Source organism: Monodon monoceros, unplaced genomic scaffold, assembly GCF_005190385.1.
Source record: "Monodon monoceros isolate NGI ecotype Baffin Bay Population unplaced genomic scaffold, NGI_Narwhal_1 Super_Scaffold_1, whole genome shotgun sequence".
NCBI lineage: Eukaryota > Metazoa > Chordata > Mammalia > Artiodactyla > Monodontidae > Monodon > Monodon monoceros.
This window is the reverse complement of record NW_021703765.1, coordinates 69,606,262-69,631,452: the sequence shown is the minus strand read 5'-3', so window position 1 is coordinate 69,631,452 and position 25,191 is coordinate 69,606,262. Positions and strand designations below refer to the sequence as shown.

The 25,191-nt window shown below is 53.7% G+C and overlaps 2 protein-coding genes across 6 annotated transcripts in view; one reads left to right on the top strand and one right to left on the bottom strand.

The window, feature by feature from the left end:
• The window catches only part of FOXN4 (forkhead box N4), a 24,404-nt gene extending 7,181 nt beyond the window's left edge, over nt 1–17,223 (top strand). For both annotated transcript variants that reach the window (XM_029225047.1, XM_029225038.1), the window contains 8 exons: nt 7,558–7,703; nt 10,685–10,809; nt 10,903–11,016; nt 11,324–11,451; nt 12,080–12,176; nt 13,077–13,284; nt 15,188–15,580; nt 16,641–17,223. In XM_029225047.1, the coding sequence (XP_029080880.1) occupies nt 7,558–7,703; nt 10,685–10,809; nt 10,903–11,016; nt 11,324–11,451; nt 12,080–12,176; nt 13,077–13,284; nt 15,188–15,580; nt 16,641–16,900 (1,471 nt within the window). In that variant the 3' untranslated portion in view covers nt 16,901–17,223. The remainder of the gene's footprint in view (nt 1–7,557; nt 7,704–10,684; nt 10,810–10,902; nt 11,017–11,323; nt 11,452–12,079; nt 12,177–13,076; nt 13,285–15,187; nt 15,581–16,640) is intronic.
• The window catches only part of ACACB (acetyl-CoA carboxylase beta), a 186,003-nt gene that overhangs the window by 28,596 nt on the left and 132,216 nt on the right, over nt 1–25,191 (bottom strand). For all 4 annotated transcript variants that reach the window (XM_029224967.1, XM_029224990.1, XM_029224974.1 and 1 more), the window contains exons 51-54: nt 24,508–24,678; nt 24,258–24,394; nt 20,676–24,029; nt 11,107–11,171 (exon numbers count right to left, since the gene is read on the bottom strand). In XM_029224967.1, the coding sequence (XP_029080800.1) occupies nt 23,903–24,029; nt 24,258–24,394; nt 24,508–24,678 (435 nt within the window). In that variant the 3' untranslated portion in view covers nt 11,107–11,171; nt 20,676–23,902. The remainder of the gene's footprint in view (nt 1–11,106; nt 11,172–20,675; nt 24,030–24,257; nt 24,395–24,507; nt 24,679–25,191) is intronic.

Here is a 25,191-nt window from a genome sequence, read left to right as displayed (position 1 = left end):
TGTGTGTGTGTGTGTGTGTGTGTGTGTGTGTGTGTGTGTGTGTGTGTTAATAAGGAGAAGATGGATGTGGCCGAGCTTTGAAATGAAGTGCCTCCTGTATGGGCGGGGAGCTGCGAGTGAACCCTTTTATTCAGAAGGGGACTCTGGAGTGCTACCTAGGTCTTTTTCTTTTCTTTTTGCCCCCAATTCACTAATGAGGATACCCTACTGGTGACAAATCCTCCACTTGGTTTGAGAAGGTTGCATGGCCAGGGGTCCCCTTTGGAACCCTTGAGGTGATAGTTTAACCTGCTTTTTCAGGTTAAACTGAAAGCAGATGCTTCATCTGATATGATGCTTAAATGAACTCTTAACGTGTTCTCAACAGCCCCCTTAGGGTAGGTGCTATTATTATTATTATTCCCATTTTATATGCCGGGAAACTGAGGCCCAGGGCAGGTGATGGTCATACAGCCAGGAGGAGGTCAGGCCCGGGCCCACCTGTCTTGGGGTTCACACCCGCCCCTAACCTTGGGGTGCTACTCTGCCTTCCTAGAGCCCTAGGACCAGTGGGACCCTGAGGGAACTTCTACCCTGCCAGTAATGCTTTATAGATGGGGAAACTGAGGCCTGGAGAGGGAAAGGGGCTGCCCAAGATGTTAGAACTTTGGAAATGCAACCAGGGATTTAGCTGCAGACTGCTCCCCTGAGTTACAGGGTCTTTGTATCAAAAGGAACCTTGGAGGTTGCTTAAGGCTCATCTTTCATCCAACAGGGGCCTGACAGGCCATCCCTTGGCTCCTACTTGCATGCTCCCAGGATGGAGAGCTCACTACTTCATGAGTTGCCTTATATGCAGCTCCAGTTTTTACAGAGCCCTTCCCCATAACTTCCTCACTGGTGGGTGGGTGGGGTGGAGGACCCTTTTACGCCCACATCTAATAAAACTCAAACTTCCAGGAAATCAGCTCCTTAAGTGTCCAAATCCAAATCAAATGTCCAGTTGTCTTAAGGCAAGGTAGAAACACCACAGATTGTTCCATCAAGATTGAAGAATGTTCCAGAAGGCTGCCGCCTAGTAGGATGCTTGGCGATGATGGGAATGTTCCACATTTGCACGGTCCACTATGGAAGCCATTGGCCACGTATGGGCACCAAGCACTCAAAATGTGACTGGCGTGACGAAGACACTGCATCTATCATTTTATTTAATTTTAGTGAGTTTAAATTTAAATAACCACCTGTGGCTCCCTGTGAGGCAGCGCAGTGCCTGGATTTTCTAGAACTCACAGAGCACATGTCTTCAACTGTTCCTTGTAGGGCAGGGAGAGAGGACGGTGGGGCTGTAATCAACCCAGGCTCTGGCTGGGGGACCCTAGACAGGCCTGTTTCTCCTGGGCCTCAGGGTCCCTACCTGGCAAATGGGAAGGTAGTAATGGTAACATACCTCCCTCATCAGGCTCTCGTGAGGATGACGTGAGATCAGTCACTTCTATTAGGGACAAGGTGCACCCCAGGGGCTCACTCACCGCAACCTGTGTCCACAGGCTGTAATAAGATTCAATTTTATTTAACTATAAAATTAAATAAAATTACACTGAGTCTTTCACCCCTGCCTGGGCCCTGGGGGCAGTGGGGGTGGGACATCTAGACAGCTGGATCTGTTTGCTCACTTGTCCAATCTTTGAGTAATTATTAAGCACCCACTGTATGCCCGGCCCTGTGATGGGCTCTGGGTGTATGGCTCCTGCCAGGGTGCAAGGGTCCTGCTTTAGCATCAGCACCCAGCAGTGAACTTGGCCCCTGTCCCGGCCTCCTCTTTGCCAGACCTGGGGCCCCCCAAGACCTGGGAGTACAGCCCCTGTCCTCCCTGGGGACATCAGCCAGGTTCAGAAGGTGGAGGCTTGTGGCCCACTAAGGGGCTCCCTGGAGCTCAGAGAAATGGGGGCTCAAGTGAGGGGATGATGACAGGTCCAGAGAAGGAGAAGGGAAGGCATCCTTTGTGAAAGAAGAGAAGATACGCAGGCACAATGGAGGGTGCTGGAGGAGGTCGGAACATTTGGTACCCTGGGGCCCAGGGCCCGTCGCACACTACACCCGTGTCAGAGCATGGGGTCACCTGAGCTTGACAGAAGGGTGTGGCAGGGGCCATGGCTCCCCAGCACTGGGCGTGTGGGAATTACCTGGGCGCGGGAGCATGGGTTAACTGCTTTCATCCCCTGAAAGCCTGGCTCAGTGTCTTTAAATAGTGCCGACACTGGGGACACAGGAATGATGGGTGAATGAGTGTGTGGGACGGAGACGGGTCTGCAAGAGATCTGGGGACCCTGGATGCCGCATCAGAGAGAGATGGGACAGGAGAAGAGGATGGACATTTACTAAGAGCCTCTTGTGAGTGCTTTGCCTCTGTCATTGTTACCCCACTCTGCAGAGGAGGAAACCGAGGCTCAGGAAGGTTTGGAAGCAGGTCTGATGTCACCAGGCAGGACAAGTGGGGCCAGGACTTCATCACAGGGCACCACTGACACAATGACAGAGAGAGACAGAGAGACATACACCAGCAAGGAAAGAGTGGGAGAGAGTCAGAGCAGAGGGACGGGGGTGAGATAGGAGCGGGGGCGCGGTAGGGAGAGCGGAGGGAGCAGATGGAAGGAGCTGTGTCTCTGAAGTTTCATAGTTTCGTTCTCCTTGTAGCTTCCTCTGGAGGTGACCCTGGGTGGGGAGGCATCAGCGACATGGTGACCTGGGGCTGGCTCTCCTCACCCAGAGATGCAGAAAGTGAGTAGGACAGGTCTTGGGAGATCCCAGGGCGATGGGGCTAGGTTTGCCTCTTCCTTTGCATTGCAAATATCCCATCATTTTCCAGCAGATGAGAAACCCACTCAGGAGACTGACACAGGGTGTCTCTGTCTCTGTCTCTCTCTCTCTCTCTCTCTCTCTCACACACACACACACACTCCAGGGAATAATCCCAAACCCTCGCAGATGACAGGATGGTTCACAAGCCACTTGGCCTCCACACCAGCAAGCCAGTCCCAGGCAGGGTATAAGATATTACAGCTCGTATTATCATTTGTGTCCATTTTATAGGTGGGAAAACTGAGGCTAGGGATTAAGTGCCTTTCCAAGGGCTATGGCTCAGAAGCCATGGTGGCTCCTGAACCAAGAAGTCTTTCTCTTGTCACAACTGCCAAGGATCCCATGGTTTATGCCACTTAAAATGAAGTGCTAGGAGAGCGCAGGAATGGGGCACATGGGGACACCTTGAATGAGGGGATTCTAGGCATTGGTAAGGGAGAGGTTTGGGGGACCTTTACATGCCACCGTGGAGAGGGGGCTTTGTGCCTCTTTGCAAGGGCAGAGGAGGGTGGGAGAGGAGACAGAGATGGTCAAGGCCCCGGGCCCGGCAGTGGGTATGGGACACTCCCATTTAGGCCCTAGAGCATCACCTCCTGGTTCCTGTGACACACAGTGAAGAGGTGCCTGGATGCCAGGTGAGCCTAGGGGGCAGCAGGACATAAGCCAGGCTTCGGGGCCCGCAGACTCCATCACAGCTCCGGGGCATCCACAGCCATCTCAGGAGACCAGCAGGGCCAGCTGGGCCATGTGCCAGACACATGGAAGCAGGCATTCTGGCCTGAACTGGAGGGGGGACCAGACCACCCTGGGATGCCTGAGGCAGCAGGGGAACAGGACCTGGCTGCCCACCCCCAGAATGAGCAGCAAACCCCCAAGAAGGGAGAACGGGGGCCAGGCCTGTGCCAAAAGTTGAACACACACTGGCTCATCTGATCCGTGCAACAACCCAGGGAGATGTGGTCTGTTCCTCTCCCATTTTCCAGATGAGAAAATGGAGGCTCAGGGGCCGGAAGTAACTTGTTTGAGGTCTCACAGACCGGGGTGGGGGGGTCATAAGGACTTGAACCCAGATCCATCCAACCAGAGCCTGAGCTGTGCCGAAGCCCCTGCCACACCCCCTCAGGGCTGTCCTCCCCCCAGAGCTTAGGGAGGCACTAAAACACAGCTTCCCAGGCCCCACAGCCCCAGGGTGGGATTCCAGGGTCTGGGATGGACCTTGGACTCTGCATTTGAACCAGCCCCTGGCTGATGGTCATTCACACAGCCCCAGCTGAGAGCCCAGGACTCAGGGTGGGGTATCTGCCTGAGAGGATATCAGGTTCTCTGCCTGTGGTGCTGCAGGTACAGCCCAAGATGTCAGCAGATAGACCCGAATTCGAGTCCTGGTCACAATTTTGCTTTCACCAGTCTGGCCTCCGTTTCCCCATCTGTAAAGTGGGGCTGTCTGTTCCCTATCCCTGTCCTGAGGCTGTCTCAAGGACTCAAGGGGGCAGAGGTGCTAATGTGACAGTTTGGATGTGACAGTCACTGTCAAGCAGTTCTCTGGGTTGGTGGCCTGGTGTCAGCCTGTTTCAACTGGCCAAGCAGGCATTTAAGTAGTGCCACTATGTCCTGGGCTACAGGGTGATGGGGGGGGCTCAGGGCCAGCCCTCAGCGAGCCAAGGGGCAGGATGTGGGCAGAGGGATGGCAAGGCAGGACTCACTGGCCCAGGGAGCAGTCAGGATGCAGAGGGGGTCCCTGAGCTTGGGGTCTGGGTGGCAAAGACTTCCTGGAGGAGAAGGTACTCCTGGGCTAGGAAAGGCCACATGGGGAGCCAGGAGCCCCTGCCCTGGTCGTTTCCTGGAGTATGACATTGGAAGCAAACTGCCTCCTTTCTCTCGGCCTCAGTTTCCCCATGGGTAAAATGAGGGGTGGGGTCAGGTGATATGTGAGGAGACTGGCATTAAGAGGCCAGAAGACAGAGTTTGAAGGGAGCCTCCAGGGATAGGCACAGTTTGGGTGGGGGAGGAAGAGCCAAAAGGGCTTTCCTAGCATGGAGGTGGGGCCATGGGGTGCTGGGGCTGCTGCTATGAGGGAAGGGGAGGCCCAACAGGGCTTACAAACAGCAGGAAAAAAAGAAAAGAACGATCAGAAGAGCACCATTAACTCAGCCCCTACCACACGTGCAGCTGTGTGCTAAGCAGTTACATTATGTGATTCTCACTCTGGGGGAAATAAGCTCAGAGCATTTGTGAGCTCGGGACCTCAGTTTCTCCATCTGTAAAATGGGCACATCATGCAGCCCAGCATCTGGCATACAAGAAGTGCTCAGTAAGTGGAAGCCACTACTGGTAGCTGCAGCAGGGTCAGGTCTGTGTGACCCCAGAGCCCAAAGCTTTGATGTATTTCCAGTCCCCTGAGGACTTGGCTAATATTATCATTAACATTAATATTGATATTAATGACAGCAAAGTCAGACATGGTTCCAAGTCTTTTCATGCAACTATATGTTTAACCCTCAGCATACCCTATGTGATAGGAACTATTATTTTAGCCCCACTTTACAGATCAAAAAGTGAGGCTCTGTGGTCATCCATTTACAATGCTTGGTGTCAGTTTATCTCTTGTAAAAATAAAATACAGTGCGTGTGTGTGAAAAAAAAAGTGATATGAGAGAAAAGAAAAAAAAAGGCTATAAGGTCTTTCTAAGGTTACCCAATTAACACCGTCTCTCAGTCCTTGTATTAATAGTCCACCTATTTCCTTGTGCATTAAACTTATAGTTATTTATAAATTCTTAATAATTGTTTTTGTGTAGTTCACAGCTTTCACAATCATTAGTTATTGTGGCATATTACTTTTGTAGTAATAAATATACATTGTTTAAAAAAAACAAAAACAAAAACTGAGGCTCAGAGAGGTTAAGTCAGTGGCCCAAGGGCACACAGGTAAGTGAAGTTCAGGATTAGAGCCTAGAGTCCAAGCTCTTAACCAACACATAATCTAACAGATTCACCCTGCCGCCAGAGATCCTGCTCCGTGGCGATGCCCAGGAACCTGGTGTGTTTACAAGTCCCCCACCATTCAGGGGGCTCTGATGGGCCCCCCTCTTGAGAAACCTGCCACCAGGGCCTCATTTCCACTCCTCCCTGAGGCCCCAGCGCCAGGTAGAGCGGCAAGGGCACTGGGGAGCCACAGCAGGTTACTGAGCGGGAGTGGAGCTCGTACCACCAGATGCTGGGAGGTCGGCTGGCCGTGGGGTGAGGAGGGGCCTGGGTGGGGGCTGGCCAGGCTCCCCCGACAGCGACAGCGGGCGGCACGTCAAGCCCTGCCCCTCAGCCTCACCCCATGGTCTCCACGGGCCTGACGGGACAGATGGCATCGCCCAGGCCTGGCCTGTGGCTGTCACTTGTCCAGATGAGTTATGAGTGGGTCAAATGGGCGGCAGCCGGGGGGGCTGTAAAAACAATTGCAGGGAGACCCCAGTACAATGGGAGCCACGTGCCATGGGGGCAACAGTCGTTTGTCACACAATGGGCCGCCAGGGGACAGCAGCCGGGCCAACTGCTGCTACGGACACGGACCAGCCGAGTTTTCAAATCGTTTCCAGGCCCTGTTTTCCTACGAGGCAGCCAATCACCGGGGCAGCCGGGTGGTCACCTGATGCCAGCTTGGTGGGCTGAGGGCCCAGGCCCGGCTACAACCGAGCAGCGGGTGCCATGGCAACGCTAATTGTGGCCCTAAAACACAAGGAAAAAGAGAGCAGGAGAGATGGGAAGGAGGGGGGAAGAGAGACAGAGTGAGGGAAGGAGAGAGAACACAGGCTTGAGGCAGCCACGCAGATGGCAGGAGGGGGTGGAGGCTGATGCCCCAGCTGGGTCCACGGTCACGTGCATGAGAAAACCACAGGCTGCATCCCTCTCTCTCTCTCTCTCTCTGAGGCCCCAGGACACCTAGTTTTGAAACCTGGAGTTTAGAATTTGGACGATGGGCCTCTGGGCAACAGACCAGAAGGCGCCTGGCCTGTGGGGCCGCAGGTGTGCTGGGTGTGGCGTGGGCTCCTGGCCGGTTTGCAGCCACATTATAACACGGACAGGATGCTGCTGTGAGGCCCAGGGCCCTGGAGCTGTGGGGCAAGCATGACTTCAAGGGCACCGGGGAGCCATGGTTACCCCAAATTGGGGTACCTGCCTGCTGTCCTCGATGGGCAGACTTTTTCTTTCATAGAAAGCTATGCTTTTGCTTGTGAATCAGTTGAGGGTTGGTGGGTGTGGGTCCTAACTGGAACCTCCAGGGGCTGCCTGGGCTCCCAGCCCCACCCCTTCCTGTTCCGTGTGGCCTTGGGCAAGTGACTCAGTGCCCTGAGCCTCAGTTTGCTCATCTGTGAAATGAGAATAATTATAGCCCCTGCCTCATCAGGTGGCTCGGGTGTTCCGTGGGTTAATACCTGTGAAGGACGTGATTCAGTACCTGGCACATAGTAAGTGCTCAACAGACATTAGTGCTTATTACTTGGGGGTAGGGACTGAGTAAGACGTGTTAAGTGAATAAAGGAAGGGAAGATTTGAGGGTGTGCGATCTGGCTGCCAAAGGGGGATCTCTGGGAGTGGGCAGATTGGAGGATTAGGGTGGCTTGGGGGAGGTGAGAGGCTAAAGGGGGTGATTCCAGAGGCAGGCGAGCCCCCCAAGAGCTGGCCTGAGCTCCCCGCCCCTGCCCGAGCTCCTGCCCCTCCCCGCAGGCTCCTGGCCGCCACCAGCGATGATGACCTTCCCGGGGACCTGCAATCACTGTCGTGGCTCACGGCCGTGGACGTGCCGAGGCTGCAGCAGGTGACGAGTGGCCGTGTGGACCTGGGTGGCCCCAGTGCGCCACACGCGCACCCAGGTAGGCGCGGGGGCGGGGTGGGGTGGCGGGGGAGGGGCGATGCCCAGCACTGCCATCCACCACTGTGTGGCCGTGGCCAGGTCACCCTTTCTCTCTCTGGGCCTCTGTTTCTTCCTCTGTAAAATGGGACTAACTCTACCTTCCCCAGGGGGATGTGGTTTGTTCATAGGCTCATCACTGTGTGCCAGGCGCTGTGTGAGCTAAGTTTTCAGCAACAAATAGAGACAGACCTTCCCTTACCCCTGTACATCTTGAACACCTAGAGCAAACGACAGTCTCCGGAACCAAATGCAGCCTGTGGCCTGTGGCCTTTGTGTTAAGAATGCTTTTACATTTTTCAAGGGTTATTAAAAAACAAAGAAGACAGGTCACATGGCTGGCAAAACCTAAAGTATTTGCTGTCTGACGCTTTACAAAAGTTTATTTCATTTACCTCTAAAAAGTAAAGTAGTACTTTGAGGGGGAGGAGAGATAAATTAGGAGTTTGGGATTAACATATACACACTATCATTGATTATATATAAAATAAACAACAAGGACCTACTGTATAGCACAGGGAGCTATACTCAATATTTTGTATAACCTATAAGGGAAAAGAATATGAAAAAGGACATATATATATATATGAATCGCTTTGCTGTACACCTGAAAGTAACACAACGTTGTAAATTAACTAGGCTGCATTTTTTTTTTTTTGGTTGCACCGGGTCCTAGTGGTGGCAGGCGGGCTCCTTAGTTGTGGCCCGTGAGCTCTTAGTTGCGGCATGCATGTAGGATCTAGTTCCCTGACCAGGGATCGAACATGGGCCCCCTGCATTGGGAGCGCAGAGTCTTATCCACTGTGCCACCAGGGAAGTCCCTACGCTGCAATTTAAAAAAAATGATTATAAAAAAAAAATTTTTTTTTTAAGTACTTCGACTTCTTCCAAGAAAGTGCCGAGCTCAGGACCTGGCACACAGTAGGTGCTCAGTAAATGGCAGCTAGTTGCAGTCAAAGCGAGTGGATTAAATGTTTAGAGACACAGAAAGTGTCAAAGAAAAACAGTCAACAAAAACAATCACTGCAGTGCATGCACTAGGCAGCCTTCCTTCCCCTAGACGGAGGGTTAACTGTACACAAACACTGGGTTTGCTTCTGTCCTCTTACGAGTGGTTCTCAAGTTCCTATATTTTATAAAGCTATAGTCTTAAAATAAAACACAGATGCTACAAGCAGGAATATATTGTTCTCACAGACTTCTGTATTTCTGTGCTAAAATTAATGGAGTCAGATTTTTAGATAAGTGTAATTTTCTCTCCAGCAGACCAGGTTGTTACATCTGAATTGGATGCCTGTCAGTGATCAAAAGAAACTCAAAAAATGGACCAGAGAGAGGCTTTTGGTATTTAAAAATAAATATGCCGTGGTAATTTTCAGCCAGAAAAAAAATATCACCACAGTACACTAAAAGTACCCATAGTTGAAAAATTAATGCCTAGAAGTCAGTCTTTCTTTCTTTCTTCCTTTCCTTCCTTCCTTCCTTCCTCTGTGCTGCGTGTGGCATGTGGGAATCTTAGTTCCCCGACCAGGGATCGAACCCACTCCCCCTGCAGTGGAGGCACAGTCCTAACCACTGGACTGCCAGGGAAGTCCCCAGGAGTATGTCTTTCATTGGACAAATTGTTCTTGGCCAAGTAGCAGGGGTCAGCAAACTTTCTATAAAGGGCCAGTAAATATTTTAGACCCTGTAACCTAGATGGTCTCTGTTGAAACTTTCCAACTTTGTCACTGATGTGCAAAACCAGCCATACACAATATGTAAGTGAATGGGTGTAGTGTGCCAATACAACTTTATATAAAAAAATATGCTGTGGGGCTTCCCTGGTGGCGCAGTGGTTAAGAAGCCGCCTGCCAATGCAAGGGACACTGGTTCGAGCCCTGGTCCAGGAAGATCCCACATGCCGCGGAGCAACTAAGCCCATGCGCCACAACTACTGAGTCTGTGCTCTAGAGCCCATGAGCCACAACTACTGAGCCTGCGTGCCACAACTACTGAAGTCCGTGTGCCTAGAGCCCATGCTCCGCAACAAGAGAAGCCACCACAATGAGAAGCCCGTGCACCACAACGAAGAGTAGTCCCCGCTCGCCACAGCTAGAGAAAGCCCATGCGCAGCAACGAAGACCCAACACAGCCAGAAATAAGTAAATTAATTTTAAAAAAAATGCTGTGGGCCAATTTGGCCTAGTGGCCAATAGTTTGTCAATCCCTGATCTAGAACCCCCAGGGACAGCTGTGTGACCTTGGGTGGGTGCCTTCCCCTCTGAACCTCCTTTCTCATCTGCAATGAAAAGATAATAAAACCGCCCTCATAGGGTGTTGTGAGGACTCGGTGCAGAAAGTACCTTGCACACAGTAGATGTTCCGTAGATGTAAACTGTGAAATAAGAAAGCCCCTTCCATCACTGCACACCTCCTGCGTGCCTGTCACTATGCCAGGTGTTTGGAGCACCGAGTCACATAAAATAAGGTCCTGGCTCTCAGGGAGCTAAGGATCTGGTCAGACAGAAGGACAAGGCAGACAGACCAAAGCACAAAAGATGAGCCCGGGTGGCAGCCAGAACTGAGGAGAGCTGAAGGCCCCAAGGCAGGATCACCTTGTACATCAGCTTTGCTGGATTGGGGGTGGCTCCCTAAAGTCAGGCTGGTGCAGTGAGAATCTGTGATAGATGCAGTGTCTGTCACAGGCCCAGCACAGGAGAAGGGGTTACATCTGCTATCCCTGAGCTAATGCTTGGCAGAAGAGCAGATAGGGCCCCGCAGCTGGTAGGAACACACTCTCCACCACCATACCCAGAGAAGTAATTTGTCAAGTACCTACTATATGCCGGGCCCCAAGGGTGGGGGATGGCTCCATTCTCTGGAGGTGCCCAGGGACTGGGCTGTCCCTGCCCGCAGCCACCATTCCCCCAGCCTGGGCATCTCTGTGCTTCCTTTATCCAGGTGCCTTGGCCAGGGCAGCTGACCTGCACGTGGGAGCTGCCCCAGGTGCCCTGCTCCATGGCCCAGCTGGCATGGCCCCCCAAGGCATGCTGGGTCTGGGTCACCTGACCAACCATGGAGCCAGCGTAAGTGCCACCACAGGGGTCAGGGAGGGAGGGGGGTGTCCGACAGGGCTGGAGTCCCCCTTGACCCTCTGTCTCCTTCTCTCCCGGCCCCAGCAAATGAACCAGTTCCCTGTGGGGGGCCAGCCCGCATCCAGCCTGCAGGACCCGCCACAGCTGTACTCTCCCACCTCCCAACCACAGTTCCCGCTACCCCCGGGCGTCCAGCAGGTACCGGGGGCTGGGAGGGGCCCTGGACTCAGAGGCAGACACTCCTCACTTGGACTGGCGAGGGACTGTTCTGAGCCTCAGTTTACCTACCTGGAACATGAGAATAACATGCTTCACCGTGTCATGGGGTTGTTCATTCGGCTCCCCCGAAAACCCTGCGGTGGGCGGAGACAAGATGGTCTGCTGGGGTTGTAAACCCTGCATCTGGCTCTCTGAGATGGGGTGGGGCGGGGTCATCGTGAGTGACTGATGCTCTCTCTCACCGTCTCTCTCTCTGCCACTCTTCCCCGTCCCCACCCGTGGGAAGTGCGCTCCTGTGGGCCTGTATGGTTCCCCGTTTGGGGCACGGCCTCCCTACCCCCAGCCCCGCATGGCTGTGCATTCATCTCAGGAACTGCACCCCAAACACTACCCCAAGCCCATCTATTCATACAGGTGAGGTCCAGGGGGGCTGGGACTGTGGGGACCTCAGGGAGGAGAGGGGTGAGGGCTGCCTTGAGGGCACCTCAGATAGCTGGGTGTGGTGGCCCAAGCTTCCAAGGGGGAGGTTTCGGGGAGTGGGGAACCCCCGGGTGGGACCCGTTCGTAGGAAGGACCGTCATGTGGTCAGTCAACCCCCAGGGTTGAGAACCCACCCCAGACACAGAGCCCAGCACTCCACTCTGTCACTCACAAGCTGTGTGGTCTTGGGGAAGTGGCTTGGCCTCTCTGAGCTTCAGTTCCCTCTGATGTAAAAAGTCATCAAATAATAGTATGTACCTCACAAGATTTTGGGGAGGGGGGTAAGCAGCCTAGTGAAAGTCTAAAGGCCCATTAGTTATGGGAAATGGATAGAAAGGAGGAAGAAAAGACAAGGTTTCTCAAACCGGTACCAATGGCTGAGCTCAGGGTCAAGGTTAGCGGATGGGAAAGACATAGGGCCAGGAAAAGGTATCAAGAGCTAACACTATGTGTAGGGGCTGGTACCAGTAGGATTAAGCAGGGCCAGCTTCCTGGTAGAGGAGGCTTAAGCTGTCAGCCTGAGATGACTTCATGCCTGGCCTGCCCCACATTTTGCCTCCAGCTGTCTGATCGCCATGGCCCTGAAGAACAGCAAGACAGGCAGCCTGCCTGTGAGCGAGATCTACAGCTTCATGAAGGAGCACTTCCCCTACTTCAAGGTGAGGGGCCCAGCCAGGGTAGGGATGTTGGAGTAGCTCTGGCCTCTCCCTGGCACTGTCAGAACCCAGGATTGGCCCCGGGCCAAACGGGACCACCCTTTTAGTCCCCTAGTTATGTCCATAGACACCTGCAATGTGCACTCACACAGACATGGGCCAAGAAATCCAGAAAGAGAAGGGGGCATTTGAGCTGGGCTCTGACAGATGAAGAGGAGTTCACCAGGTATCCCAAGGGGCAAAGGGTAGAGGGCCAACCTAGTTATTCAGCACAGATTCAGTAAAACATAATGATGCTAAACACAGACTTGGTGAGAACCTTTGCCTCTCTGAGCCTCAGTTTCACCCTCCGTGCCTCAGTTTCCCCCTCTGTAAGATGGGGAGGATGATACCCAGCTGGCAAGGTTAGTAAGGATCTGCATGTAAAGGCACTGGCAGCTTCTGGCACCTGGTTGACCATTAGTAAGAGAGAGACAGAGAATAAAATGAATAGGGTATGAGGTGCATCGCAATATCTGGTTACCTAACAATAAAGTACGAGCATTTATAAAAATGATCAGCATTTAATGCACTCGACCAGTTATCCACATATTAGCATCATCTTGCTTGCTTCCTGAGTGGGAGAGAAAGAGCGGGAGATCTGGCAGCCCTGGGCCTTGTCCTCATGTCTTAACCACTGCCCAGAGCTAAAGTGCAGCTGACCCATGTACAATCAGGGCATGGACCCTCCCGTTTGCCACTTTGCCCCCCTGCTCTCTTTTGTCTTCCCGACTCGAGGTTGAGCATTGGATACTGACATCGTCCCCCTGCCCCTCTAGCCCTGAGTCTGAGATCCCCAAGGAGAGAGAGGGTTCAGAGGGGCATCCCTGCAGGGGTCTCCCACGGGCCCACTTCTCCCCACAGACGGCTCCCGATGGCTGGAAGAACTCAGTGAGACACAACCTGTCCCTGAACAAGTGCTTTGAGAAGGTGGAGAATAAGATGAGTGGCTCCTCGCGGAAGGGCTGCCTGTGGGCCTTGAACCTGGCCCGCATCGACAAGATGGAGGAGGAGATGCACAAGTGGAAGAGGAAGGACCTGGCCGCCATCCACCGGAGCATGGCCAACCCCGGTGAGGCCCGGGTGCCCCACCTCACGCGCACACACACACACACGTCCCCTCCCGGCATCCTGCCCATCCCACAACGAGCCCAGTCACCATGCCGGGGACATGGGCGCCTGGTGACCGTCCCCCCTCCCCTCCCCTGAATACGTGTCTCCTCTCCATCCCTACGTGGTGGCTGGTCCATTTGAAGGGTCTGGTCAGAAACGTGAAAAGCTGTAGAATCTCGCTAACAGCCCCAGTTTCTCCCACAGACATGTCAAACGAAACACCCATGGGAAAGCACGGCTTCCTTACCTTTCTTACCACATCAATACAGATTCCCAAAGTAACAAAACAATAACACCCAGTGTGGGCTAGGATGTGGAGAAATCAGCATCATCGCGTACAATTGCTGGGAACGTAAGCTGTGAAACTTTTCCAGGGCCAAGTAATGTAGCGAAAGCTTGCAAACTTGGTCCTCCAATTTGGTCCACTTATTCTACTCATCAAAGATTTGATCAAAAGGTTTATGAACAAAGTTATCCATCATGAAGTGATTTCTGATAGTAAAAAATTGAAAGCAATCTAGACATCCTGCAATAGGGGATTATTTAAATAGATGTAATGTTACACCGTGCAAGTATTAGAGATAAAAATATTTTGGGAATATAAAGAAATGCTCCCAATACAATAAGTGAAAAGAGGCAGGTTATGAAGCAATATACACAGCATGGTCACATTCTAAAATGCATATATATCCACACCCATTTGTGTGTGTGTGTGTGTGTGTGTGTGTACATATATATACATACACACATACACACATGTATATATCTATAGACATACATGTATACACACGCACACACGGACTGGAAGAAATATACCAAAATCTTTACTGTGAATGGAGAGACCACTGATAATTTTTATATTCTTCACATTTCTCTATTTTCCAAATCTTCTACCCTGTTCGTGAATTACTTGTAGATTAGAAAAAAAAATATTGTACCCGCTTTTTTTTTTTTTACTTAAGAGATGGAAGCTGGGGACATACAAGTGACATATGAATGGAAAGAGTGACATGGGAGGCTAATGCCACCCAGCCTTAGGAATATTTGGCCTGGCCCTGTGAATGTCATCGTGTTTGAGGTTTGAGTATCAAGGGGGATGGGAGTCTAGCTCAAAGATGAACAATTCAGTAAGATGGGGAGAAAGGCCATAGCAGGATCCAGTAGGCCCTCAGCTGAGAGCTCCGGGGTCTGGTTCGAGATCCAGGGCCCATCCTGACACATATTTGGGGTGACAGCTAGGGCAGGCCACTTCACCTTCTAAATTCCAAGTGTCCTCGTTTCTAAAATGGGTGCAACCCAAATAGATCCTGGGACCCTAGTGATCCAGTCTCAAAACTGTGTTGTAGTCAATGAGATACAAGCCAACAACCAAAAATAATTCAAGAGTAATTTGCGTCTTGTTCTATCCAAGAGCATTAAGGAGGATCCAAGTTTCAATCCACAGCAACGCTTCATGTCTCTTTAGCAGCAGGGAGTGGCTAGGACCCCTTGTATGTTAATAAATTTTGTCCCAATCTCGTGGGATCTGTAACCTCTGCCTTGCCTCCCTCTCGTAGGGCTGTGATGAGGTTTAAGTGAAGTCCTAGAGTTACGAGATTGTCCTGTAAAACACTGTCCCCGCGGGAGGAGCCCATGTTATCTGAGACTCCTCTCACTCCTCAAAGTCCCTATGTAATCTGTGATTTCATTCCACTTTCACAACCCTGTGCACCGTGTGTGATGCCGTCTCATAGATGAAGAGGCTGAGGCCTAGAGAGTCCAGGAGGCTTGCTAAAATCACCGGGATTTGAACCCAGGCCTGGGCTGGGGCCCAGAAACTGTAGGGTGGCTTCTGATGGGTGGCCTCTCCCACTTGCCTGCAGAGGAGCTGGACAAGCTGATCTCGGACAGGCCAGAAAGCTGCCGACGCCCTGGCAAGCCAGGGGAGCCTGAGGCCCCCGTGCTGACCCATGCCACCACGGTGGCCATGGCCCACAGCTGCCTGGCCGTCTCCCAGCTCCCACCCCAGCCACTGATGACCCTGTCCCTGCAGTCGGTTCCCCTGCACCACCAGGTCCAGCCCCAGGCACATCTCACCCCAGACTCTCCTGCCCCGGCCCAGACCCCACCCCTGCATGCCCTGCCGGACCTGAGCCCCAGCCCCCTCCCCCAGCCCACCATGGGAAGGGCACCTGTGGACTTCATCAACATCAGCACCGACATGAACACCGAGGTGGACGCCCTGGACCCCAGCATCATGGACTTCGCTCTGCAGGGTGAGGCTGGAGGAAGCGGGGGAGGGGAACAGAGGGGGGAGGGGCAGGCTGGGGGAGGGGCAGCCCGAAAGGTCAGGGAGGGCAAGGGAAAGGAGGGCGGTCTGCATTTACCCCACAGCGCGTCCCTTCAGAAAACACTTCCCAACCACCTAATCCTAGCAAATTACAGCAAGCATTTAGTTAGCACTTGCGGTATACCAGGCCTTGTGCCAAGCACTTCAGAGGCATCATCCTGCAACAGTCCTGGGAGGCCACTGCCATTTCATATTCCCATTCTGCCAATGAGGGAACTGAGGCCAAGAGAAGTGAAGTCACTGGCCCGAGGTCGCCCAGCTAGTAAGTGGCAGAGCTGGGATTTCAACCTGGGCCTCTCTGACCCCAAACTTTCAACCAGTAACTGCTTCAACCTGCATGTGCCAACCTCGTGCCAGGTCACACTCTGACCCACATGGTCGTCCTCAATGCAGGGGGAACGAATGAATGAATGAGCAAGGGGAGTTCAGGCTTCCGTGAAGGCTCATAAGTCATCCATTCGCTAACACTGGTGCGCCTACTGTGTGCCAGCCAACGGCCGAGAAATCCTCTGCCCTCAAGGAGTTGCGTGTCTAGTGAGGGAACTGGACAAGGTATCAGGTTAGTTAGTCAGCAAGTTAGTCAGTTATAGCTGTGAAATGGGTATGTTTGAACTGCGCTGCGTCTCCGCCTGGATTATCATGCAGTTAAAACGTGCTGGGAAAATCATGGTTTTGTCCCCTGGCTTTGATCATGATGGTGCCACTTAACGAGGGCCGAGCGTTTCCCACTCATCGCCTAGTTTCAGCCTCTCAATCCTGGGCGGTGGGTTCTCTGATCATCTCATTCCCTCCCGAGGAGTCCAAGGCTCTGGGATGGTAGTGACGTTCCCAAGGACGCCCAGTGGAGAGGGAAGGGCCGGGAACGCTGGCTCCTCCATGCTGTCCTGCGACGCGTGACTTTCAACAGCACACGCGGTCTCTGCCTTGGCCCTAAGACGGCCTTCGAACTCGGGTCTGTTTGACATGAATTCTCTTGTCTTTGAAAGGGAACCTCTGGGAGGAGATCAAGGATGAGGGCTTCAGCCTGGACACACTGGGCGCCTTCGGAGACTCCCCGCTGGGCTGTGAGCTGGGGGCCTCGGGCCTGACCCCCGTCTCCGGCGGCAGTGCCCAGTCCTTCCCAGACCTGCAGGTGACCGGTCTCTACAGCACCTACTCGACCCCGGACAGTGCGGCCACGCCAGCCGTCACCTCCTCCTCTCAGTACCTGGGAGCCCCGGGGAACAAGCCTATAGCCCTGCTTTGAGCCCACGACCTCGCCTGCCCCAGAACTTGGGCCCAGGAAGGATGCTCACCGAGCCGGGTGTTCCTGCAAGAAAGGCCCCTCACCCTCCCACAGGCCTCTGAACGGTCACTGGGGCTGCTGGCCGACAGGGCAGTAGCTGCTCTCCTCCCTGACCTCCACGGGAAGTTTCTGGGGCCTCCCCAAGTCAGGAGGACAGAGGAGAGCGGACAAGCATCCCCGCCTCCCCCACTCTTGATGCTTCTCCGAGGCTTGAGATGCGAGGCCTAGCCGAGCTGAGAACAAGGTCTCTCTAGACTGCTTCCCCAGTCTGGCTCCCAAACATCCTGCAGCCCGCTTTGGGACGCATTGGTGTGCCATGCAAACACCCCAGGGGGAAGGCCTTTAATTTATTATTCTCCTAGGATGAAACACCTGCCTTAGCCTCCGGCGGACAGGCCCTGAGGCTGGGAGCGGGGCTGGCAGACCGTACAACTTCCCTTGGACTGGAGCAACTTGAACTCTGAACCAGGCACCTGCCCCGCTGGCCTCCGGGCCCCCTTCTCCCTTAGTCCGTTAGGGTTTCACAGAGCGAATCCCTGGGCCATGCCGGGCACTGTGACCCTGCAAACATTTATTTATATTTATTGGAGCATGTCCAGGCCACTTCTTCAAACTCAGCCCGTGGCCCCTGGCACAAGACTCTATGGTCCCTCCCTGCAGCCCAGCGATCCTAACTCCTAAATTACCCGCGCACCACGTCTCCAACTGGCTCTTAAGCTCTTTGCAGTCTTGGGCTGCTTTTTAGAACAAGCAAGCACTTTTGATACTGTGAAACATCCTATTTTTTAAAATTAGAGACCAGATATTTTTCTAACCGTTCAGTCATGATTCGAATCTCTTGCCACATGTACCTAAAAAGAGAGACACCCTAGTTTTGAGCGCTGGGGGCTTCAAGTCAGGATGGGAATGGGAGGAATGGCAGGGGGCTTTCTGTACTGGAATTGAAGACAACCCTGATGGAAAGAAAGTAAACTGTGAACCAGGTAAAACTTGACCCACATAGCGAGTGGGGCTGTCGAAGCTGCAATGCAGAGTATTTATGGGCACTTTTTGGCCTGTCTCACTGCCCCGTGACCTTTTTTATGTTTCTTTCCCCCCTCTTGTTGCCAGTTACTGACTTTCCCGGTGGCAGGTTCTGCAGACAGTCGGGTTAGAGGGCACCCAGGTGAGTGGGCTGGGACCAGAGGAGGTAACCAGGGATCGGCCTACAGCAGGAGCTTATACCACTGTCCTGACCAACTGGATGTTGGGTTCCTACATCTGGGAGTTCCTGAACCCGAGAGCCAGAATTTTCTGGTTCATCCACAGCCACCTGGGAGGCTTGGTGTTCAGGCCTGTCTCAAAGGACCATCTCTAACTTCTTCCTAATTCTGGAACTTTCCACCAAGCATCACCATCGTTACACACAGCTCAGTGCTGCCCGTCCGACTGGCACTGCTCAGCTGCTTTGTGTGACGTGACCCGCCCCCTGCCGATAAGATGTCTGAGTCATTAAGGAAGACGCGTGTTCGGGTGATGCCAGGACTGTGTACCATTGTGGTGGAGAACCGTCTTCTGTCAATAAAGGCTGAACGCAGCTCTGTGGCTTGGGTGGGTGGGTGGGTGGGGTTGACGGGGGAGGGAGGGGTAAAGGACAACAGCACCCCTCGCCCCTCACAGCGGAGACACCCCCCTTACAGATGGGAAAACCGAGGCCCAGAGAGGGAACACTGAGCCCAGGTCTTCTGATGCCAAGTTCCCATTGTGCCAGACACTGGGAGGACTTTGTCGTTATCGGTAAAATTAGCCTGGCCGCCGGTCACCATCCCATGGTGCCAGGCTCTGGATGGGCATTCGCTCAGGCAGTGATGTGAACCCCGCTTACTGTTCAGAAGGCGAGGCTCAGAGAGGTTGGGTAGGACTCGGGGTCCAGTGAAGAGGCAGGACTGAGTCGGTGTGTGCCAGGTCCAGAGCCCGAGCTCAGCAGCACTCCCCAGAGCTGGCTCTTGGTGCCCGCCTGGGGTCAGAGAAGGCAGCAAGGTGGGAGGAGGGGGCACCCTTTTCAGCACCAGGCCCTGCGCCAGTCACTGCTGTAAATTAGCTCATTCCATCCTCGCTACAACCCTAAGAGGCGTGTCTTACTAGTTATTACACCCATTTTGCAGACGGAGAAACTGAGGCTCAGAGGACTAATGGAGGTGACTTGCCACCCAAGGTAACAGCAAAAGGGCATATTAATTAGGAGTTGGTTGAACTCTTAAGCCCACCCAGGAAGGGGCTTGCAGCCTCACTGGGGAGACCAGATTCACACACATGCAACGATTAGCAAGTAGGGAAGGTAGGGGATGATGGGGCTGTGGCTGGTATCCGGAAGTGCTGAATGGGGCCCCACCTCAGTGGAGAACAGGCAGGCCGCAGGGAGGGGGTGCCTGCAGCAGCCCTGGGATGCCTTTCTCTCCCCAGCACCCCTCTTCCTCAGCTTGGCTCCAGGGTGGCCCTGTTGACTCAGGCCTGACCAGTAAGAGCATCACAACCCCCGGGCATCCCCGGTGACTGACTGGGGGGCAAGTGACTCAGGCCATACTGGTCACAGCCAATAAGCATCACCTAGGGGCTTTGTAGAAGCTCTGAGACACAGGGGTGCCCTCCTCCTGGGGTGCTAAGCTGGGAGGATGGTGGCTGAGTGGCTGGATCACCACGTGGAGAGGGCTGGGGAGCCCTTTCTTGAGTCACATCCATTCCTTACCACAGGCAAATGGGGCCAGGTATGTACAGAGTCAGGGCAAAAATGCCAAGGCCACAGGGTCACAGGCTCTGGGCAAGAGCCCCAGTCACAGCCAGAACCCCACCTGTGCAGGGACCACGCCGACGCCAGAAGAAAGCATAGAGGAGAGACGGAGGAATGAGGTTTAACTGAGGGTTTCTCTGCAGTTGGCCAACTAATGGGAGAAACATACTCATTCCCACCCTTTGAGGGCCTGCCGTGTGCATCGTGGAGTTAAACGCCGCTCCGGCAGCATCTCCCTGAAACAGCAAAACCAGACACCCAGCCAGTGGGATGGTCCCATTTCCCAGATGAGAAAACTGAGTCTCAGATCATGATCGTGCAGCTTTTCTTCCCCCTCCACGAGAAATCACCCACGGTCTAACAACAAAAAGACAAATAACACTGGCTTACGAGCAGAGGGGGCTTACTCCGTGCTACAATGTGCACTATGACACAGTGTATCTTATCTTTCCCTCCTACTCCCCATGGTGTAAAGCCGCCACCCCCTGTGGTGGGCAGAATAATGGCCCCCAAAGGCAGCCACATGCTAACCCCCAGCACCTGTGACTGTACGCTACATGGCAAGGGGAATTAAGGTAGCAGATGGCATTAATGATGCTCATCAGCTACCCTTAAGCTGGGGGAGCATCCTGGATTATCCAGGTGGGCCCAATGTAATCACAGGCTCCAAGTAGAAGAGGGAAGTCAATGTCAAGCTCTGAAGATGGAACGAGGCCTCTAGAAGCTTCAAAAGGCAAGAAAACAGATTCTCCCTTAGAGCTTCTAGAAGGACTGCAGCCTTGCCAGCACCCTGATTTTAGCCCAGCGAGACCTATTTCGGACTCCTGACCTCCAGAACTGTAAGAGAATAAATTTGTGTTGTTTTTAAGCCACCGAGTTTGTGCTAATTGTTACAGCAGCCGTAGAAAACAAACACACCCCCATTTTACAGAAGAGGAAACGGAGGCTCAGAGAGGCCGAGTAGCTTACCTGTGATTAGCAAGGGGTAGAGATGGGATTCCGATGACACTCTGCTTCCCCACAGTCAGTTGTCAGTCTCAGAGGGCTCAGTGGACACTGTCTACTTGCTGGTTTAAAAAGGAGCCAACGCAGTGGTTGAGAGTCCGCCTGCCGATGCAGGGGACACGGGTTCGTGTCCCGGTCCGGGAGCATCCCACATGCCGTGGAGCTGCTGGGCCCGTGAGCCATGGCCGCTGAGCCTGCGCGTCCGGAGCCTGTGCTCCGCGGCGGGAGAGGCCACAACAGTGAGAGGCCCGCGTACCGCAAAATAAATAAATAAAATAAATAAAAAGGAGCCAAAACTCTGAGGTTACGCTGCTGGGATTTAACCCTGGGTCTGCAGATCTCCTGGCCCCTTCCACGGCACCATACTGCCTGGTGTAGTGTTTGCTCCTGAAGGGCAGCTGGTGGAGGTTAGAGGAAGGATAAAAGGTCAGAAGTAGGAGATGAGGTGGTGCCTCTGGAGGATGCTGGTTGTACCGATGCCGTTCCTCTGGGTACAGATGCTGAACCTTCCATCTCCAGAGTCACAGTCCCCTGAGTGCAGGGGTAGCAGGGCAAAGACTAAGTAGGCAGCTGAAACACGGGAAACTTCATTGGCGGAAGGAAGGGAGGCAGGGCATCCGCAGGAGGAGCAACTGAGTGGGCAGCGGAAGCGGAGGCAGAGGAATTGGGAATTTACAGGCTCGCTGGTGGGGTCTGTACATCCCGCCCAAGATGTCTGAGGGATGCAAGGAAAAAGGTTCAATGTCTTTTGAGTTAAAATGGCTTCTAGGCTCCACCCAATAGGATGGCTACCATAAAAAAACAACAAACAGAAAACAACATGGGTTAATGACGATGTGAACACATCAGAACCCTCGTGCAGTGACGATGGGAATGTAAAATGGTGTAGCCCCACGGAAAACGGCGACTGTTCCTCAAACACTTAAATACAGATTCGTCACAGGACCCAGCAATTCCCCTCTGGGAATATACCCAAAAGAAAAGAAGTAAAAGTAGAGACTCGAACAGATATTTGCCATTCATGTTCACAGCAGCCCAAGTGTCCATCGATGGATGATGGATAAACAAAATGTGATCTATATACACGATGGAATTATTATTCAACCTCAAGAAGGAAGGCAATCCTGACACCTGCTACAGCATAAATGAACCTTGAGGACATTATACTAAATGAAATAAGCAGGTCACAAAAAGACAAATACTGTATGATTCTACTTATATGAGGTCCCTAGAATAGCTAAGTTCAGAGAGACAGAAAGTAGACAGAATTGTAGCATCCACCTCAAAAGCTCATGGGATTGCACGGGACGAGGCCAGGGCACTGGAGGTAGCCAGTGGCCGTCACCCTGAGCATTCAGTTTAGACCCGGGCTGCCCACCCAGGCCTCTGTGCACACTCAGTGGTCTGATCCTTTCTCCCTTCCCTGGAGGCGCCTGTGCTAAGTCTCTCGAGGGAAGAAAAGTCGACCCCATCAGGGAAAGTCTGTTCAGCTGCCGGCAGACAGCAGCTTGTGTCCATGTTTGAAATTGAGCTGCAAGCATGAAGTGGTCCCCCGCTCCCCCGGTGGCCTTCGGGAGGGGAAGTCAAATCAGAGCTTTGTCTTCCTGAGATGGGGGCTTGCACAAGATCTCAGTGGTTGTCGGAGAATGGGCGTGATTCCCCAGTGAGGCGGCCTGCTTTCTCTGGTCCAAATGAGCCAAGGCCAAAGTACTTCCTTCAAAAAATTATTCATTCCACACACTTCCCGGCAGGTTCCTCCACCCACTGTTCCTGGGTAACAGCTAGTCATCGACTTATCATCCCTCCCAAACCAGCAGGGCCTCCCCCCAACAGAAAGCATTCAGTTCCCAAAGCAGCATGGACTCTTCCCTGCCCGCTCCAGTCTCAGGATGCGACAACGGCTAATTTATCTTTCTCCCACCCCTCACTGCACCCACACCACCTTCATCGGCCAGAGCTGTCACTGGCCGATGGCCTCAAACATCCTCCAGCAGCCCAGCTTGTAGGGGCTTCCCCGGGCAACCTCGCTGGCCTCCAAGTTGGACAGGTGTAATGTCTGGTGTCCTCAAACTGCCCATCACAGCAGTGGAGGGTGGCCAACTCCCTCCCATCACTGGCACCCAGGGACAGATGGATGGGCCCAGAAGGATCGCAGGTCCTGACGCTGTGCGGCCTTCAGAGCTGGGTACTGGCGGATGCAGTGCGAAGCCCTCCCTGAGTGAATCAGTGTGGTCCTCGTGCTCCAGTCCTCGGGAACCAACAGCTCTGTCCGTCAGGGCCAGATCCCACCGACGGACATTGAGGCAAGAGGCGAAAGCGTGAAGGTGACCCGAAGGGCCCTCCAAGGCAGGTGATGGCAAGCACAGCGGTGACACCTGTGAGCAAGCTGGGCTGCGAGTTTTGAGAAGGCTTTCCTTCTCTTCTTTGTCCTCCCAACCTGGGCTGGAGGATGCCTGCCTCTTCATGCACCCTCCAGGACATGGGAGGGCTCGTCCTCTCCTCCTCGGAGGGAAGGGGCAGGCAGAGGGCTGTGAATCACATAAAAGAAGTCTCCCAATGCCCTTGAACCTACGGCTATGCAATTCTCTGCTAATGAGAGAACTAAGCCTGGTAATGCGACGTTGCTAGTGATTCACTACTAGGGGCCACATGGGGAGCAAAATACCATTTTACACTCTTTATAAAAAATCATTCATACCCTTTCCTGGGTGACTCAACAGGATCCGAATAAGCACCATTACAAAAATAGGTTTTCTCTTGTCTTGTCTCTATTTTTCTTGCTTTGTTATGCTGCTATGAGATGCTTACATCATGAGCTGGTCTCAGAGTAAAAATAATAATAAAGATTCCATGCTCTGATATAAAATGAGCCTAAAAAGAACACCTGGATCCCACAAAGCAGGCACCGGAAAGTGGCTGGAAACTGGGGTGTTTGGGTTCAATTCAATTCAGTGACGCAGCAAAATGTCTTAAGAGACAAAACACAGACTTGCCAACAATGGAGAGGAGGTGATTTCTGCTTGAAAGGGGCCACTTCTGAGCCTTTTATTGAAACAGGAGCAACTTGGGGGTCAGCAGCCTTGCAGCAGTTTTAAAAAGCAAACTCCCAAGGTGCAGGTGAGGGCCTGCAGTCAGCAGATCAGTGTGGTTTCTCTTGCCCGTGGACCTGCAAGTGGCCGGCAGGACCGGGGTCAGGTGGAGGCCGGGCTGTCCATGGTGGACAGGAGGTGAATGATCTGGGCCCGCTCGGCCGGGCTGACGTGCTGACATATGTACACCACGGAGTCCACGGCCACCTCGGGGTTTTCTTGAACCAGGCTGCATGGGAGGGGAAAGAAGGGCGAGGTCATTCCTGCCCCTGAGTTCAATGGGCCCTACGGCAGCCCCAGATCCCTGTGCAGGGCCCCTTCCCATTCCTGGGGGAGGGCAGCCAACCACCCAGAGCTCCCAACACTCTTCCTGCTGTGGTCACTGTCACACGAGTCCTGGCTTTTGCGCTCGCTGACAAGTCCAAGAGGTGGGTGGGCAGGCGAGGCGGGCACTCACCCTCGGATGGTCTTGAGGACAGAGTCTCGCTTCAAGTACTCTATGTTCTCGCGGATGGTGGAGCGCAGTCCCTCCCCCGCCTGCCAATGCTGCTCCAGCCACTGCACCGCCGTCTGGTTGTTGTCCCACAGGTAGGCCTGGGGAGCGAACAGAGGCTGCGTCAGGGAGGGACACCCTGCCGGGCGGGGCTCCCCCTCGGGCCCCCCTTGGCCCCCGCCTGCCAGCCCACCCATCTCTGCCCCAGGCCCACCTTGACGGCCCCCTCCATCTCCATGAACCAGCGGCGCAGCATGGACTGGACGTGCACGTGGCTGAGGTCGCTGCAGGCCTGCAGGACCTCCTGCTTGACCTGGTCCTCCAGCAGCAGGCGACGCAGGCGCCAGTACAGGAAGGTGCGGGCAGTCTTCCAATCCAGGATGTCCTGCGGACAAGCCCCGGACCTGAGCCCCCAGAAACGGTGGGGCAGGGGACTCAGGAGGCTGCCGGGGCCCGGCCCTGTGCTGGGGAAGGCTCTGGGACCATTCCCATTTTACAGGCCGGGAAACTGAGGCTTGGGGAGGTGGCAGAGGCAGGACACTGCCAGGTCCCTAGGCTGCCTCTCCTGGGGAACAAACCTGGCGCCCACGTCCACCTCCAGACACAGAACACGGGCTCACCAGAGGTACGGAGGGCTTAGGCGAGGTAGGAAGGAGCACGGGACGCAGGGGGAGCAGGACTGGGGATGTCCTAGTGGGGACAGGGCAATAGGGCGGGGTTGTGATGGTCAGTGGTGGGTGAATGCAGGGTGGGAACAATGGTTCACAAATCTGGACCAGCAGTTCTAAACACACACAGAGGTTAGACTGGTGGTTCCCAAACTTGGCTCCCTTGGGGATCTGAAAAAAATATATACTGATGTCTGGCTTCTCCCCACTCCCACCACCCATATTCTGAT